At 34.5% G+C, this 19,169-nt stretch overlaps 1 protein-coding gene across 1 annotated transcript; it reads right to left on the reverse strand.

Moving 5' to 3' along the window:
* Positions 1–500: 500 nt before the first annotated feature.
* acadsb (acyl-CoA dehydrogenase short/branched chain) lies at positions 501–19,076 on the reverse strand. Its single transcript, XM_038274131.1, has 11 exons — positions 18,968–19,076; positions 18,593–18,755; positions 18,394–18,494; positions 5,695–5,901; positions 4,692–4,862; positions 4,434–4,559; positions 4,257–4,349; positions 4,092–4,181; positions 2,561–2,698; positions 2,247–2,346; positions 501–1,058 (listed from the first exon to the last, which is right to left on the reverse strand). The coding sequence occupies exons 1-11, from the start codon at positions 18,998–19,000 to the stop codon at positions 982–984; spliced, it is 1,299 nt and encodes a 432-aa protein (XP_038130059.1). The 5' UTR covers positions 19,001–19,076; the 3' UTR covers positions 501–981.
* Between the last annotated feature and the right edge of the window lie 93 nt (positions 19,077–19,169).

The following is a 19,169-nucleotide window of genomic DNA, read 5'->3' on the forward strand; positions in this document are numbered from 1 at the left end:
GACATTGCAAAAAAAAAAAAAAAGGAATCTAAATAAGCCATCTTTTTCTTAAAATAAGGGCATTTGTTCTTGAATCAACAATTCAGCTGAGACACTTTGCCAATGGAACAAGACAATTTACTAAGAAATAAATAATGGCATTATCATATTTCAAGAGCATATTATCTATTTATTTAACATCTAATTATTCTTGGAGTTAAAAAAAAACAATAATTCCATTCATCTTATTTACCTACTCAAATTAGGGGTAAATACACTTCATTAAAGAAATTTCTGCTTATTTCTAGATTGCTTTTGCAGTGTGTATAGCTACTAGTTTATAGATGGATACAGCTATAGAGAGAAGGGGTGCTGAGATGGACAAAGATTAATAATAAAAATATGAATGGATTTATGAATAGACAATTAATGGGGAAAACCAGTTAAAGTGATGCCATGATAATTATATGGATTAAAAACCCTGTTTAAGAGCAGCAAAGACGACACTGTGGCAAATATAACACTGTGGCTAAACTCACATTTAATACAGATTTTATGACAACTTCTTTATTGAGAATACTAGTATGATGAAGTATCAGTCGACACGACAGTATGCTGCAGTGAAGGGAAAAACAATTGCATGATCTATCAAAATCAAACATTAAAAGAGGAAATCCTCTGAAGGCACTGACACGAAGAAAATCTCAATTCATTTCAAACGTTTAACCTCACATCAAAACCAATGGGGGTGTTATGCTTACAAAACGGTTAAATAAATGCAAAACATGAGGGACAAACTACAGAAAATAAGTAAAATAAAAGGCAAAAAGAACCATTCAGCTGTAAACTCAAAACTTAATGATACAGAATTCACTAAATCAGTAACATCGGTGATTGGAACTAAACTATCCTGCAGGATTGAATTTACTGAAGTCACAGAAATGGTGAGAGCATGGAGTGTAACAGCAGAAACAGGATCGTTCAGGTTCTGGCTGGATGGTTTCAGTGATCGTACTCCTTATCAATGAACTTGGCCATGGTGGAGAGCTGGACATTTGTTGTACCTTCATAAATAGTTCCTAAACACAAAGAGACAAAACAGAAACATTGGATTTTATTCCTGCATTGTACAGATATACCAAATGTGTCATTATCCATCTCCAATGATTTGAATTAGATGTGATATTGCTGTTTTAAAACCAAATGTCAAATAATGCAATATATCTCTAATTAAGCTGATGCTTGGGGCTAAAAGTTACTTAATACTGCTTTGAGAGTCTCCGAGGTATAGTTATGTTGGTCAACATGCCTGTACACCAGCTGGAGAAACATCAACAGCCATTTGTAAAAAAAAAACAATAGTTTTCTTACATTTAAGCTGTTTGTTGTATAAAATGTGTTGTGTAGCTCTTTGTTAAAATAAAATTATATACTTTCCAAACTGGAGAAAAATAAAAGTGGTGGGATAAATAATTTAGCAGAGCTAAGTTTTCCTCCTTAATCTTGCACCATTCTTGTTCTCCGTGTGTGTGCATGTGAGCATGCATGTGTAACTGTTCTCAGTTGTCATACACTGTGGTGCATTGTTTCGACACAAATTTTAAATTGTTCAATGATTAATATGACTGCTTCCTTTTTGTATTTTGGGTGTGAAGTATTAATACATTTCAAGTGGTACCTTGTAAAGATTCCAGTATTGTGTTTTTTGCATAAAACAGGCTTTGCATGACCAAGTTTAGCATGTATTTTGTTATAGATGTGGTTAGCCTATTGCAATTCATTTTCCTAATGATTGACTATAATATGTTAGAATCAGTCTGAGGTATGGGAGAATTTTACCAAGCATTTAAACAGACTACTTAACAAATATATGTAACGGTAAAGCAACCAAAAATTATTTAACCCAGAATTTAGGTAGAAGAAATAACAAATTATAAAGTTAAAACAACCCTGGATTTTTACTGATTTAACCCAGCATTTGGGTAGAGGCTATAACCAAATGTATGGTTGAATTAATCCAGATTTGCAGTTAATTAATTCCATAATTTGGGTAAAATATTATAACCTATTTTTAGGGTTATAAAGGACTCAGCCATGAGTCAAATTAACTACTGCTGAGATGGTCCACTTCTTTTTAATGAGTTTTATTTAGAAATGTGATTTTGAAAATCATTTCCTCCTACTTCCCAAATATGTGCTACTTTAGTTTGGTCTAACACACGAAATTTAGTCACTTTTCATTCATTTTGTGACTCATCAAGGCTCACCGATTTTACAATCTCTGTAGTATTTCTCTATGGGGTAGTCCTTGGTAAAGCCGACTCCACCCATCCATTCGATGCACTTTGAAGTAGTTAGAGTAGCAACCTTGTTGTGATTAAAAACAAAACACAAACGGTTAAAAAAAAAACTTGAATCGAGCTGGTGTTCAATTTCACTGTACATTTTGTGTCAAAAACAGACAAAGATATAACAGAGGAGAGAAAATCAATACAAAAGAGGGATACAATAAGAGGCAGGAAGTAGTTTAGCAGGAAGTAGTTTCATGAAACATCATATTTCAAAGAATTAAAAACCCAACCTCTGCAGAGAAGTATTTGGCCATGCAGGCCTCTTTAATAAAGGGTCTGCCGGCTTCCTTCAGACGGGCGGCGTTGTACGTCAGCAGACGCGCCGCTTCGATCTGCGTCGCTACATGGGCTATCTGATGCTGCATGCCCTGGGGAAAAAAAGCAGTAAACGCTTTTAATAATAAATACACAGCAGCCAGTGCTTCAAGTAGAAAATATAGTGCTGGTACCCCCCTAAGGCCTTAGGAATATATGAAAGAAATATTGGTAATATTGTATTCACTTCCATCTATCATTCTAAACATCAACAGATTTTTAGCATAGAAATAAAAAAAAAAAAGTTAAAAAAGACAGTTCTCACATAAATCTACATAAGCTAATGAACTGCAAGCTTCGTGGTGTTAACATTGAAATTAAAAAATAACATACAAATATAAAAGATTTTTCAAAACATAAACAAGTGATAACTCAATTTAATCACGGTTTTCCTCTATAAAATATTTCATTCTAAGTATTTAGCTATGTTATATTACATAATGCACCAAGTTCTGTGAGAGTTACCAAAAAAATTTGTTTGGGAAAAATTCATAACTAAAGTAGGTAGTTATGATACATACATATAATAATTATTTAAAACAAAAATATAGAAAGCATGTTGTTAGGTAGAAGCAAAGAAATAATACTTGCTCAAAAAAAAGGACCTCTATCCTGTGCCATGGAGGGGGGATATTTGTCATCAAGCCCTCAAACTGGCAAGAACCAACCCCGATTTTAGCTATTTCATGAAAACACGTCACTGCAGTATCGGGTTAAATGCACTAATGCTAGCTAGTGGAGTCCAACCTCTGTTTCCTTGTGTAGTGAAGGACTGTTCAGAGTGCTGCTGTTAGCATTCAGTTCCTTTGAGCCAATTTTGAGCCAGGTAAACATTATAGCCAAAGTCTTGTATTTCTTCCACTTTTTCTTCACTTATCTGAAACACCTACTATCACATGTACGACAAGCGTTTTCCTCCAAACCGATGGGTCTCTCTCTACACACAATTCCTGAACTCAACAAACTGCCTACAAGCTTTAAAGTCGGGAGAGATTAAGAAGAAAGGGGACAGGGATGTAACGAGATGCACGAAGGAAAAAAGTCCCAATATGATTCCAAAAAAAGAAAATTAAAAACAAACCACTGGACTTTGATTCCAAGTTTGAAGAAGTTTCGCTTCCCATCCAGTAAGCTTTTTCAATTAAAAATGTCAGGAATAGCGTTGAGTTTGAGGTTTTATACCGCAGCCTAACAAAGCCGTGTTTTTGTTTTGAAAACATGCAAATTGAAACGGCTCCACCACTTTGGAATGGGGTCATTTGGCACTTTTTGTTTTTAATTTTCTTTTTTTGGAATGACTATGACCTGGAAGACTGAGAATTTTCACCAGCGTCCCAATATGATGAGGTGTAAATTTCAGAGGTAATGGCATACCGGCACAAAAAGCACTGACTGCTACGTAAAAATGTACAGAGGAGAGGAGCTGTTTTATTAGATCCTACATACCTGAAAGTCAAAGATCCGCTTTCCGAACTGCACTCTCTGTCTGGTGTAAGGAATAGTGTGGTCAAAGCAACCCTGAGACAATCCAACCATCTGCAAGCACATCACTATTTTACACTGAATGCATTTAATTAAAAGCCATTAACCCAAAGAGGTGTTGCTGTATACCTGCGCTGCAATTCCAATCCTGCCTTCGTTCAACATTCCAATAGCATACTTGTATCCATGACCAACCTCTCCTAAAATATTCTTCTCTGGAACCTAAAACGACAATGAGAAATCTGTGAAGAAAAACCACCACCTGCTGTACATCAGCCCAGAGCCGTTCAGAGTGTTCGGTCCTACCTTGACATTGTCAAAGTTAAGAGGGCATGTGGAGGAAGCTCGCAAACCCAGCTTGTTCTCTTTCTTGCAAATCTCGAGCCCCTCAGTGTCCCGGTCTACGATGAAGCAGGTGATCCCTCTGTATCCCTCAGGAAAAAAAGACACAAAACCAGATCTGTAGCATTCCGCTATGTTGGAAGTTTTAAAGTCATTTTGGAAACCCATAATTAGGGAATACAGTCATTAACAATGCACTTAAGAAGCTTTGATGTGTCTTACTGCAGAAGGATCCACATTGGCCATCACCAGGAAAACCCCAGCATGCTCTGCGTTACTGATCCACATCTTGGACCCATTGATTATGTAATAGTCTTTGTGTTTTTCAGCTCGGGTCTTCAGCGCAAAAGCGTCGCTCCCCGATTCGGCTTCAGAGAGGCAAAAGCTCCCGACCTGTCAGAGATCACAATGATTATAAACCAATATATATCATAGCTAGCTTATATTATATTATAGCTAGGGCTGCAGCTAGCAACTGATTTACCAAATGATTAATCTATCAGTTAGTTTTTTTGTTTTTTTTTTGACTAAACTAAAAAAGCATACTTTCAGTAAATTATTATTTCTCCATAAACAAAAGCTTAGAACCCGGGGAAAGTCCTTGCTTGCAAATTTTAAATGAATTGTAAAAGGCAAAAACAAAAACACTAAATCTAATGCTCACATCACCGCAATTTGATTCAAATAACTACATAATATGTTATAACATATTACATATGAGTATCATTATATAACTATATAGCTATTATATAAGTTATATTTTAAGGTGCTTAACAGGATATTTTAAAAAATCGTTTGAACAGCGTTAGGCTGTATAGAGCATATTTACTATTAAACAAAATTTTTCATATTCAAAAGATCATTTTTTTTTATATTTTTTGGACAGTTTTTGCCTAAATCCAGCTCTGGGTGGGTTATTCCTTCAGCCATTGGCCCAACAAATTGTCTGTATTGAGCCATTGATGAATTCATTACAAAATTAACTGACGATTACTTAAACAATTGATTAACAACAATATAACTATAAAAGCACAACCTTTGCTTTCATTTACGGTTAAATAAAAGGTCTCTATTTTGGTCAGGTGTACCATGTAGTTGAGATGGACTACCTCCCCACCTACACAGTAAAGTTTCACCCTTCATGTTTTGTCCCAGTCCTAATCCCAATCAAATGACAAATCTGTCATTATCTCCCGATGTATTTTCAAGTCTTTAAATGCCTCACCATATCAGTTGACAACCGGCTGAGGTACTTCTCTTTCTGAGCTGGAGTTCCGAGTTTCACAAACAGGGTGTTAATGAGAGTATTTTGGATGTCACAGAGCACAGCCACAGAGGGATCCACCTTCGCCAGCTCTTCAATCACCAGGATGGAGGAAAAGAACGTAGAGCCAGTGCCACCATACTCTGGGTCAATTTCCACCCCCATCAGCTGTAGAGTAAAAGAAAGTAAAACGAAAGAAAGTAGGACATTTTTAAAATTTGTGCGATAAAATAAATTAGAATACCACAGAAAATCAATGTCAGTAGTTTGTCTTTTTTTTTTTATTATTCATTTTTAAGTTTGTGATTTAGAGCTAATGAAATCCCCTAAATTTTACATCAAAGCCAACATAGACATTATGCTACGGCCATGCTATTGCCTACAAATTTTAGATAGGATTATTAGGTTGACAGCTGTCCATAGACAGCCGGCTACTAAATATTGCAAAAGAGGACAGCTTTTGATCAGAGCAAATGAATATTAAGCTGGTGGAAGGAAAATGATACACAAACAACATAGAGAATCACAACTTAATAATGAATAAGAATAATAGAACTTTAGGGGCTGATTCACAGGACTGTGTGGTCTGTGATTCAAGTTTGGCCAAAAAACACAAACATATCTGGGACATGGGTCTGGGTCACCTCTGCACCGCTGACAATTTTAGAAGTATCTTCAGTGAGCTCCAAAGTGCAGCTCTGTAGTTCAAAGTTCTACACCCACACATTAGTAAAATTAGTTTTCAGATCCCACTGTCCAGAAAATATGTGACATAAAACCTGTACAAGTCAACAGAAAACCAGCATACTCTTTAGAAGTAAAAGTGTAATAAAATACACTAACACAATGTGGTTAATAAAGAGTCTGAAATGTCTTAGAACTGAGAATGTAGCTAGATAATGATAAAAGAGTCATTACAAAATGTCCATTAGTTAAAGGCCCTCTACTCGTACTTTTTGTCTTCTGCTTCATCCAGGACCAGGTCGCGGGGCCCTCCAGAGCCACCTCAACTGACTCCTCTTGATGTGAGGAGAAGCGGCCCAACTATGTGCTTCTCTTAGATGAATCTCTTCACCCTATCTCTAAGGGAGTGCCCAGCTACCCTGCAGAGAAAGCTCATTTCAGCCACTTGTATCCGTGACATGGTTCTATTGGTCATGATCCAGATTTCATGACCAATAGGTGAGGGCAGGAACGTAGACGGACCAGTAAAGAGAGAGCTTTACCCTTTGGTTCACCACAACACCACAACAAACCGATGCATTATAGCATGTTATAGCAGCAGCTGCACCGATCGATTGTCAATCTCCTGCTAAGTTCTCCCCTCACTCGTAAGGAGGACTACAAGATACTTCAAGAGCTCTGCTCTAACCAGAAAGGAACAAGCCACCTTTTTCTGGTCTAGAACCATGGCCTCGGACTTGAAGGAGATGATCCTTATCCCAACCGACTTAATGCCAGCCTGCAGACCAAACTCCTGGTCCGTTTCTACAGACACCGGATGGCCTCAAGTAAAGGGTGCAGACCCCGAACCCCTAGTGCCCCTCACAGGACACCATGAGGGAAACGGCTGAATGCCTCCCTCAGCTCTACAAAACGCATGTGGACCAGCTGGACAAACTCGTATGCACCCTACTGAGAGTGCAAAGCTGGCTCAGCGTTCCTCGAGACAAAAACCTCACTGCTCCTCTTGAAGCTGAGCTTTTTTTTTAACATTTTTAAAGATCCTCTAGTTTACCCCAAATTAATTATTGAATTGCTTCGATTGGTTTTTCATCCCATCTTCTAAACCCCATGTCACAGCGTGCAAAGCATCACAGCAACCATTTCGTATGAAGATATCAGGCAGAAAAACAATACAAAATAACTTCCAAAGAAATAATACCACTAAACACACAGCGATCATCCTTAGGAGAACATTTGGAGCTACTTTTACATTAGCCAGAGCCCCAACAACAATTGACTAATAATTAAAAGAGAAGAAACTGGTAAAGGATGATGCTAAGAAATGTTTAGCTCCAATAAAGGAACCACAGGAATTTCAGTCAAAGACAGGTCATATAACACTTGCAACAACAATCTGCTGCATCCTTAATTAGGGGTACACTGATCAAATACTGATATAGGATATCAATCTGATACCCTAATAAAAAAATAAAACAAACGAGCTTCAGATAATATTGACCTGCATCTAAAATCTCTGACACGGCATCGTTACGACTGGCGTCATCAACTTATGTAAATATGAGTGTGCAGGTGCCCGTCGCTGAATGGTTCCTAGACAACGATGGAGATGTCCAATTGGTGGCCTCCTGGAGGTGACGGATATAAAATCTGCTGATGCGGACTTCTTGGGTTCATCCTCAGCTCAACTCAACTGGCCACATTGTTAAAACATCATGCAAAGTTCTGGAGCTTGTAGGAGTAAGGTGCCGTTTTTGTTTCCTTAAGTTTTCTCATGTTTTTCTTAGTTATGGAGGTAAGTTTTTTGTAATTTGGTTTATCTACTTTCAATTAGATAAGTTGGTTAATATTCAGATAGTTTCCTTTTGTCTGTTATTTTCGGCATTAGCTCTCTCTGAAGTCATATGCTCCACTTTTTGTAACATTTATTTCAGAAATACCTTTTTTCCATCATAAAACGTTCAACTTGGTGTGTTGGCTGCTTGGGATCTGAAGAGGATGATCTTTCATGTCATGACCTGGCCACCCCTGATAGAAACACTGATTCTTTTTAAAGTTTCTGTAACTCTTGGTTAATATTACATGTGTCAGTTCTTCTCTGTTTCAGTATTATTACTTAAACATGCTTTTTTAAACATCCTACAGTGCAAAATAAGTAATAAAAGCATGTTGAGAACACGCTTTTATTACTAAATTCTCAAAGCTGCAATATTGGTATACCGGGGTATGTCTTTTTCAATATTATGGACTATGGTAAGGCTTTTACAAACCAAAACATCTAGCCTAGGCTAAGCCTGCCATACTACACTGTAGGTTTTCCAAAAGCAGGTGAAAAAAAACAAGGTAGAATTTGTTTACAATAATTGCAAAAGGTAAGGTAGTTATTTAGAAAACATACAACCAGAGATGTCATGGAGAAGCATAGGTGGTAGCATCAGGCTATGGTCATGTTTTGTTTTTCAATGGGAACTGAAGCCTTGGATAGTGTGGAAGTCATATTATAGACCCTACTTTTCAGCAGGCTGCCATTCCCATCTAGAAATATTATTTAAAGCTCTTATATATAATATGTTCATAACATTCTTTGACTGTTTCTTATTGTAAAATGCAGAAATATGACTGTGTGTAATAAATATATGCTTGAGTTCCATATTTGGAACAGAATACCGCGGTGAAGTTAGTTTTAGGTTGGATATTCGACAGACATTCAAACCGCTTCTTCCTCCGGTTAATTCTCTTCTCCCCCACGGGAAAACCTCTCCTTTTCTCCGGGTACGCTGCGATCGGAGGAAGCCGCTCCAACACTTCCAGTGCACCCTTATTAGAGAATTTACAGTAAAAATACGGCGAGTGAAAACGGCTACATTGTGTACCAACTTCCTGTTTTCAAAATAAAACTGTAGGCTTACATTTTGAAGCCCAGAAGCTGTCAAACTAGAATATTTATATTTGTTGTATTTACAAAAACATTATACACGTTTAGAGATTTCATATTTAAACTAAATGTTGTATCTCATTAAACCAGTCTAGTACTGTGATTTCTCATAAATGTTGTGTCAATCCATCACAGAAACTGGAACATATTCAGCAAAACTGCCAATATCTACACATAGATACCTGGAAGCAATTGAGCAAAATGCTAATATTTCATTATAAAAATTAATAAAAAAAAATACTAGAAATTTAAAATGTAAAAATAAAGGGCGTAACTTTTGCAGACGATGGAGTGCTATGATTCAATATTGATTTTGAGTCAATTGATCACATTACCTGGAAGCTATTGAGCAAAAATGCTAATATTTCATAATATAAATTAATTAAAAAAATTTTAGAAATTTAAAATGAAAAAATAAAGGGCGTAACTTTTGTAGACGATGGAGTGCTATGATCCATTATTGATTTTGAGTCAATTGATCACATTACCTGGAAGCTATTGAGCAAAAATACTAATATTTCATAATAAAAATTAATAAAAAAATATTAAAAATTTAAAATGAAAAAATAAAGGGCGTAACTTTTGTAGACGATGGAGTGCTATGATTCAATATTGATTTTGAGTCAATTGATCACATTACCTGGAAGCTATTGAGCAAAAATGCTAATATTTCCACATAAAAATTAATAAAAAAATATTAGAAATTTAAAATGTAAAAATAAAGGGCGTAACTTTTGTAGACGATGGAGTGCTATGATTCAATATTGATTTTGAGTCAATTGATCACATTACCTGGAAGCTATTGAGCAAAAATGCTAATATTTCCACATAAAAATTAATAAAAAAATATTAGAAATTGAAAATGAAAAAATAAAGGGCGTAACTTTTGTAGACGATGGAGTGCTATGATTCAATATTGATTTTGAGTCAATTGATCACATTACCTGGAAGCTATTGAGCAAAAATGCTAATATTTCCACATAAAAATTAATAAAAAAATATTAAAAACTTAAAATGTAAAAATAAAGGGCGTAACTTTTGTAGACGATGGAGTGCTATGATTCAATATTGATTTTGAGTCAATTGATCACATTACCTGGAAGCTATTGAGCAAAAATGCTAATATTTCATAATAAAAATTAATTAAAAAAATATTAGAAATTTAAAATGAAAAAATAAAGGGCGTAACTTTTGTAGACGATGGAGTGCTATGATCCAATATTGATTTTGAGTCAATTGATCACATTACCTGGAAGCTATTGAGCAAAAATACTAATATTTCATAATAAAAATTAATTAAAAAAATATTAGAAATTTAAAATGAAAAAATAAAGGGCGTAACTTTTGTAGACGATGGAGTGCTATGATCCATTATTGATTTTGAGTCAATTGATCACGTTACCTGGAAGCTATTGAGCAAAAATACTAATATTTCATAATAAAAATTAATAAAAAAATATTAAAAATTTAAAATGAAAAAATAAAGGGCGTAACTTTTGTAGACGATGGAGTGCTATGATCCAGTATTGATTTTGAGTCAATTGATCACATTACCTGGAAGCTATTGAGCAAAAATGCTAATATTTCCACATAAAAATTAATAAAAAAATATTAAAAACTTAAAATGTAAAAATAAAGGGCTTAACCTTTGTAGACGATGGAGTGCTATGATTCAATATTGATTTTGAGTCAATTGATCACATTACCTGGAAGCTATTGAGCAAAAATACTAATATTCCATAATAAAAATTAATGAAAAATATTAAAAACTTAAAATGTAAAAATAAAGGGCGTAACTTTTGTAGACTATGGAGTGCTATGATTCAATATTGATTTTGAGTCAATTGATCACATTACCTGGAAGCTATTGAGCAAAAATGCTAATATTCCATAATAAAAATTAATGAAAAATATTAAAAACTTAAAATGTAAAAATAAAGGGCATAACTTTTGTAGACTATGGAGTGCTATGATTCAATATTGATTTTGAGTCAATTGATCACATTACCTGGAAGCTATTGAGCAAAAATGCTAATATTTCCACATAAAAATTAATAAAAAAATATTTGAAATTTAAAATGAAAAAATAAAGGGCGTAACTTTTGTAGACGATGGAGTGCTATGATCCAATATTGATTTTGAGTCAATTGATCACATTACCTGGAAGCTATTGAGCAAAAATACTAATATTTCATAATAAAAATTAATAAAAAAATATTAAAAACTTAAAATGTAAAAATAAAGAGCGTAACTTTTGTAGACGATGGAGTGCTATGATTCAATATTGATTTTGAGTCAATTGATCACATTACCTGGAAGCTATTGAGCAAAAATGCTAATATTTCATTATAAAAATTAATGAAAAAATATCAAAAACTTAAAATGTAAAAATAAAGGGCGTAACTTTTGTAGACGATGGAGTGCTATGATTCAATATTGATTTTGAGTCAATTGATCACATTACCTGGAAGCTATTGAGCAAAAATGCTAATATTTCCATAAAAAAATGAATTAAAAAGTATTAAAAACTTAAAATGTAAAAGTAAAATGCATCTTGATCACTATGAAACAAATTTTCATTTCTATTCTCTTTGTAAATAAAATATTTGACAATACTGTTTAGTATCAACTCAGCTTAAAAAAAAAAAAAAAAAAAAAACTCCACACATAATAACATCAAATTGCATCAGCTTAACTTCACAACCAGAACTCCAAAGCTGCTTCCATCTTGTTGGAATCAATGGGACATAACCCCATTTTATATCCGCCCAATCCGACTTCCCATTACAAGTCCTCCTAATCGTGAGTAGTACCTCACGATTAGGAGGTACTCCTTACGACTGAGAAAAAGTTTATTTTGTTATGCACTTAACATCTAGGTCCCTTGTTTCCATGGGTTATCAAACACATTTGCAAAAACCCGCCACAAATATGGATTTATGAAGGAAAAATAGTTATTCATCATCACCTTCTAAAGATCCACCTGCAAGATGAGGATTAGCTTTTACAATGATTGCATGCTGTATGCATTAAAGGTAGTAAGACCAATACAGAAGACACAGTTATGTCAACAGAGTTGGATAATGTAATAGCTTATGTCCATCCATCCATCCATCCATCCATCCATCCATCTTATTCCGCTTATCCGGGGTCGGGTCGGGGGGGTAGCAGCTTCAGTAGGGAGGCCCAGACGTCCCTCTCCCCAGCCACTTCGACCAGCTCCTCCGGAAATATCCCAAGGCGCTCGCAGGCCAGCTGTGAAACATAGCCCCTCCAGTGTGTCCTGGGTCTCCCCCTGGGCCTCCTCCCGGTGGGACATGCCTGGGACACTTCACCAGGAAAAGACGTCCAGGAGGCATCCTAATCAGATGCCAGAGCCACCTCAAGTGGCTCCTCTCGATGTGGAGGAGCAGCGGCTCTACTCTGAGTCCTCTTCGGATGACCGAGCTCCTCACCCTATCTCTAACGGAGAGCCCAGACATACTACGGAGAAAACTCATTTCAGCCACTTGTGCCCTGGACCCAAAGCTCATGACCATAGATGAGGGTAGGAATGTAGATTGACCGGTAAATCGAGAGCTTTGCTGTTAGCTCAGCTCTGTCTTCACCACCACAGACCAGTATAGCGCACGCTTCACAGCAGACGCCGCACCAATCTGCCAGTCGATCTCCCGCTCCATCTTCCCCTCATTCGTGAACAAGACCCCAAGATACTTAAACTCCTCCATTAGGGGCAGTACATCCTCCCCCACCCGGAGAAGGCACTCTACCCTTTTAAGGCTCAGGACCATGGTCTCGGATTTAGAGGCACTGCTCCTCATCCCGGCCACTTCATACTCGGCTGTGAACCGCTCAAGAGAGCTGTAGATCACGCCCTGATGAAGCCAACAGAACCACATCATCTGCAAATAACAGAGATGCAATCCTAAGGCCACCAAGACAGATCCCCTTAACACCTTGGCTGCGCCTAGAAACTCTGTCCATAAAAGTTATGAACAGAATCGGTGACAAAGGACAACCTTGGCGGAGTCCAACCCTCACCAGAAACGAGTCCGACTTACTGCCAGCAATGCGGACCAGGCTCTGACACCGGTCATACAGAGACCTAACAGCCCCTATTAAAGGGCATATACTCCTTACTCCCGGAGTACCCCCCACTGGACCCCCCGAGGGACACGTTTGAATGCCTTCTCCAGATCCAGAAAACACATGTAGACGGGTTGGGCAAACTCCCATGCACCCTCCAGAATCCTGCTGAGGGTGTAGAGCTGATCCAGTGCTCCACGGCCAGGGCGAGAACCACACTGCTCCTTCTGAATCCGATATTTGACTATCCGACAGACCTTCCTTTCCAGAACCCCGGAATAGACATTACCAGACATTAAACTACAGATTCCTCTGTAGTTTATTATGAAATATTAGCATTTTTGCTCAATAGCTTCCAGGTAATGTGATCAATTGACTCAAAATCAATATTGAATCATAGCACTCCATCATCTTCAAAAGTTACGCCCTTTTTTTTTACATTTTAAGTTTTTAATATTTTTTTATAAATTTTTATAATGAAATATTAGCATTTTTGCTCAATAGCTTCCAGGTAATGTGATCAATTGACTCAAAATCAATATTGGATCATAGCACTCCATCATCTTCAAAAGTTACGCCCTTTTTTTTTACATTTTAAGTTTTTAATATTTTTTTATTAATTTTTATAATGAAATATTAGCATTTTTGCTCAATAGCTTCCAGGTAATGTGATCAATTGACTCAAAATCAATATTGAATCATAGCACTCCATCATCTTCAAAAGTTACGCCCTTTTTTTTTACATTTTAAGTTTCTAATATTTTTTTATTAATTTTTATAATGAAATATTAGCATTTTTGCTCAATAGCTTCCAGGTAATGTGATCAATTGACTCAAAATCAATATTGAATCATAGCACTCCATCGTCTACAAAAGTTACGCCCTTTTTTCATTTTAAATTTCTAATATTTTTTTATTAATTTTTATGTGGAAATATTAGCATTTTTGCTCAATAGCTTCCAGGTAATGTGATCAATTGACTCAAAATCAATATTGAATCATAGCACTCCATCATCTTCAAAAGTTACGCCCTTTTTTTTTACATTTTAAGTTTTTAATATTTTTTTTATTAATTTTTATAATGAAATATTAGCATTTTTGCTCAATAGCTTCCAGGTAATGTGATCAATTGACTCAAAATCAATATTGAATCATAGCACTCCATCATCTTCAAAAGTTACGCCCTTTTTTTTTACATTTTAAGTTTTTAATATTTTTTTTATTAATTTTTATAATGAAATATTAGCATTTTTGCTCAATAGCTTCCAGGTAATGTGATCAATTGACTCAAAATCAATATTGAATCATAGCACTCCATCATCTTCAAAAGTTACGCCCTTTTTTTTTACATTTTAAGTTTTCTAATATTTTTTTTATTAATTTTTATAATGAAATATTAGCATTTTTGCTCAATAGCTTCCAGGTAATGTGATCAATTGACTCAAAATCAATATTGAATCATAGCACTCCATCATCTTCAAAAGTTACGCCCTTTTTTTTTACATTTTAAGTTTTTAATATTTTTTATTAATTTTTATGTGGAAATATTAGCATTTTTGCTCAATAGCTTCCAGGTAATGTGATCAATTGACTCAAAATCAATATTGAATCATAGCACTCCATCGTCTACAAAAGTTACGCCCTTTATTTTTACATTTTAAATTTCTAATATTTTTTTATTAATTTTTATGTGGAAATATTAGCATTTTTGCTCAATAGCTTCCAGGTAATGTGATCAATTGACTCAAAATCAATATTGAATCATAGCACTCCATCATCTTCAAAAGTTACGCCCTTTTTTTTACATTTTAAGTTTTTAATATTTTTTTATTAATTTTTATGTGGAAATATTAGCATTTTTGCTCAATAGCTTCCAGGTAATGTGATCAATTGACTCAAAATCAATATTGAATCATAGCACTCCATCATCTTCAAAAGTTACGCCTTTAGTTTTTACATTTTAAATTTCTAATAGTTTTTTATTAATGTTTATAATAAAATATTAGCATTTTTGCTCAATAGCTTCCAGGTAATGTGATCAATTGACTCAAAATCAATATTGAATCATAGCACTCCATCATCTTCAAAAGTTACGCCTTTTTTTTACATTTTAAATTTCTAATATTTTTTTATAAATTTTTATGTGGAAATATTAGCATTTTTGCTCAATAGCTTCCAGGTAATGTGATCAATTGACTCAAAATCAATATTGAATCATAGCACTCCATCATCTTCAAAAGTTACGCCCTTTTTTTTTACATTTTAAGTTTTTAATATTTTTTTATTAATTTTTATAATGAAATATTAGCATTTTTGCTCAATAGCTTCCAGGTAATGTGATCAATTGACTCAAAATCAATATTGAATCATAGCACTCCATCGTCTACAAAAGTTACGCCCTTTATTTTTACATTTTAAATTTCTAATATTTTTTTATTAATTTTTATGTGGAAATATTAGCATTTTTGCTCAATAGCTTCCAGGTAATGTGATCAATTGACTCAAAATCAATATTGAATCATAGCACTCCATCATCTTCAAAAGTTACGCCCTTTTTTTTTACATTTTAAGTTTTTAATATTTTTTTATTAATTTTTATGTGGAAATATTAGCATTTTTGCTCAATAGCTTCCAGGTAATGTGATCAATTGACTCAAAATCAATATTGAATCATAGCACTCCATCATCTTCAAAAGTTACGCCCTTTTTTACATTTTAAATTTCTAATATTTTTTTATTAATTTTTATAATGAAATATTAGCATTTTTGCTCAATAGCTTCCAGGTAATGTGATCAATTGACTCAAAATCAATATTGAATCATAGCACTCCATCATCTTCAAAAGTTACGCCCTTTTTTTTTTACATTTTAAGTTTTTAATATTTTTTTATTAATTTTTATAATGAAATATTAGCATTTTAGCTCAATAGCTTCCAGGTAATGTGATCAATTGACTCAAAATCAATATTGGATCATAGCACTCCATCATCTTCAAAAGTTACGCCCTTTTTTTTTACATTTTAAGTTTTTAATATTTTTTTATTAATTTTTATAATGAAATATTAGCATTTTTGCTCAATAGCTTCCAGGTAATGTGATCAATTGACTCAAAATCAATATTGAATCATAGCACTCCATCATCTTCAAAAGTTACGCCCTTTTTTTTTTACATTTTAAGTTTTTAATATTTTTTTATAAATTTTTATAATGAAATATTAGCATTTTTGCTCAATAGCTTCCAGGTAATGTGATCAATTGACTCAAAATCAATATTGAATCATAGCACTCCATCATCTTCAAAAGTTACGCCCTTTTTTTTACATTTTAAGTTTTTAATATTTTTTTATTAATTTTTATGTGGAAATATTAGCATTTTTGCTCAATAGCTTCCAGGTAATGTGATCAATTGACTCAAAATCAATATTGAATCATAGCACTCCATCATCTACAAAAGTTACGCCCTTTATTTTTTACATTTTAAATTTCTAATAGTTTTTTATTAATTTTTATAATGAAATATTAGCATTTTTGCTCAATAGCTTCCAGGTAATGTGATCAATTGACTCAAAATCAATATTGAATCATAGCACTCCATCATCTTCAAAAGTTACGCCCTTTTTTTTTACATTTTAAGTTTTTAATATTTTTTTATTAATTTTTATGTGGAAATATTAGCATTTTTGCTCAATAGCTTCCAGGTAATGTGATCAATTGACTCAAAATCAATATTGAATCATAGCACTCCATCATCTTCAAAAGTTACGCCCTTTATTTTTTACATTTTAAGTTTCTAATATTTTTTTATTAATTTTTATAATGAAATATTAGCATTTTTGCTCAATAGCTTCCAGGTAATGTGATCAATTGACTCAAAATCAATATTGAATCATAGCACTCCATCATCTTCAAAAGTTACGCCCTTTATTTTTACATTTTAAGTTTTTAATGTTTTTTTTTATAAATTTTTATAATGAAATATTAGCATTTTTGCTCAATAGCTTCCAGGTAATGTGATCAATTGACTCAAAATCAATATTGGATCATAGCACTCCATCATCTTCAAAAGTTACGCCCTTTTTTTTTACATTTTAAATTTCTAATATTTTTTTATTAATTTTTATATGGAAATATTAGCATTTTTGCTCAATAGCTTCCAGGTAATGTGATCAATTGACTCAAAATCAATATTGAATCATAGCACTCCATCATCTTCAAAAGTTACGCCCTTTATTTTTTCATTTTAAATTTCTAATATTTTTTTATTAATTTTTATGTGGAAATATTAGCATTTTTGCTCAATAGCTTCCAGGTAATGTGATCAATTGACTCAAAATCAATATTGAATCATAGCACTCCATCGTCTACAAAAGTTACGCCCTTCATTTTTTTTATTAATTTTTATAATGAAATATTAGCATTTTTGCTCAATTGCTTCCAGGTATCTATGTGTAGATATTGGCAGTTTTGCTGAATATGTTCCAGTTTCTGTGATGGATTGACACAAAATTTATGAGAACTCATGGTACTAGACTGGTTTAATGAGATACAGCATTTAGTTTAAATATGAAATCTCTAAACATGTATAATGTTTTTGTAAATACAACAAATATAAATATTCTAGTGTGACAGCTTCTGGGCTTCAAAATGTAAGCCTACAGTTTTATTTTGAAAACAGGAAGTTGGTACACAATGTAGCCGTTTTCACTCGCCGTGTTTTTACTGTAAATTCTCTAACAAGGGTGCACTGGAAGTGTTGGAGCGGCTTCCTCCGATCGCAGTGTACCCGGAGAAAAGGAGAGGTTTTCCCGTGGGAGAGAAGAGAATTAACCGGAGGAAGAAGCGGTTTGAATGTCTGTCGAATATCCAACGTAAAACTAACTTCACCGCGGTGAACAGAATTAACCTCTTAGTTATTTCCATATGTTCTGAGTTGATCAAGATGCTGCTGTACCTACCCCCTGCTCAAATAGGGATTTAATGACTTCTTCATCCATGGCAGAGTTTTCATCCATCGTCGCCACAAACGGGGCGATGCGCTCCTGTGCATATTTCCTCACTGCAAATAAGCAACAACAACAACAAAAAAAGTTTAATTAGTGATGAAGTTCTGGATCCAGCAGTCTGCAGTAGCATAGAGGCAGCTGTGCAGCTCACCTGCGTCCCTCATCATGCTCTCCTCCTCTGAGTATGTCTGAAGAGGAGGGAAGGACGCATCTCCACCTGCCTGGTTCGAAGCCACCGCCTGGGCAGAGGTTGTCCTGCTCCTTAATCCGGACTGACATGCTCCCCATGATGGCCGAGAGAACTGTCTGAGGGACTGGCAGCCAACGGGAGAGGAAACGTTAGATTTATACCCAGTTGTCATGCTATCAAAGACGTTGGTTTATCGTTTAGCAACGGTTAGCATCTACGGTCTAATAAGCTAGCTGGGTTAGAAACTTGGAAACTATGAATAAATAAGGTAGAAAATTGCTTTTTCCGTTAGATGAGAGTTTTATTCATAAGGACCCAACATCATAAGTGTCTCACCTTTGAGAAAACCCTGACCAACGGGGCAGCCATTGTTTGTTATGAAACTGCGACCAAGAGAGTTGATGATGCCTTCGCGGAGCCTTGAAAACTGAAACGTTTGACTCAAAGATTACAAATTCTTGCCAAAATGTCTAATGTACTTACTTTAAACGACAAAACATCACGATAATAAATCAATATAAATATACCTGTCAATTTT

This window comes from Cyprinodon tularosa, unplaced genomic scaffold (assembly GCF_016077235.1).
Source record: "Cyprinodon tularosa strain WSP-4 unplaced genomic scaffold, ASM1607723v1 ctg90, whole genome shotgun sequence".
Taxonomy (NCBI): domain Eukaryota; kingdom Metazoa; phylum Chordata; class Actinopteri; order Cyprinodontiformes; family Cyprinodontidae; genus Cyprinodon; species Cyprinodon tularosa.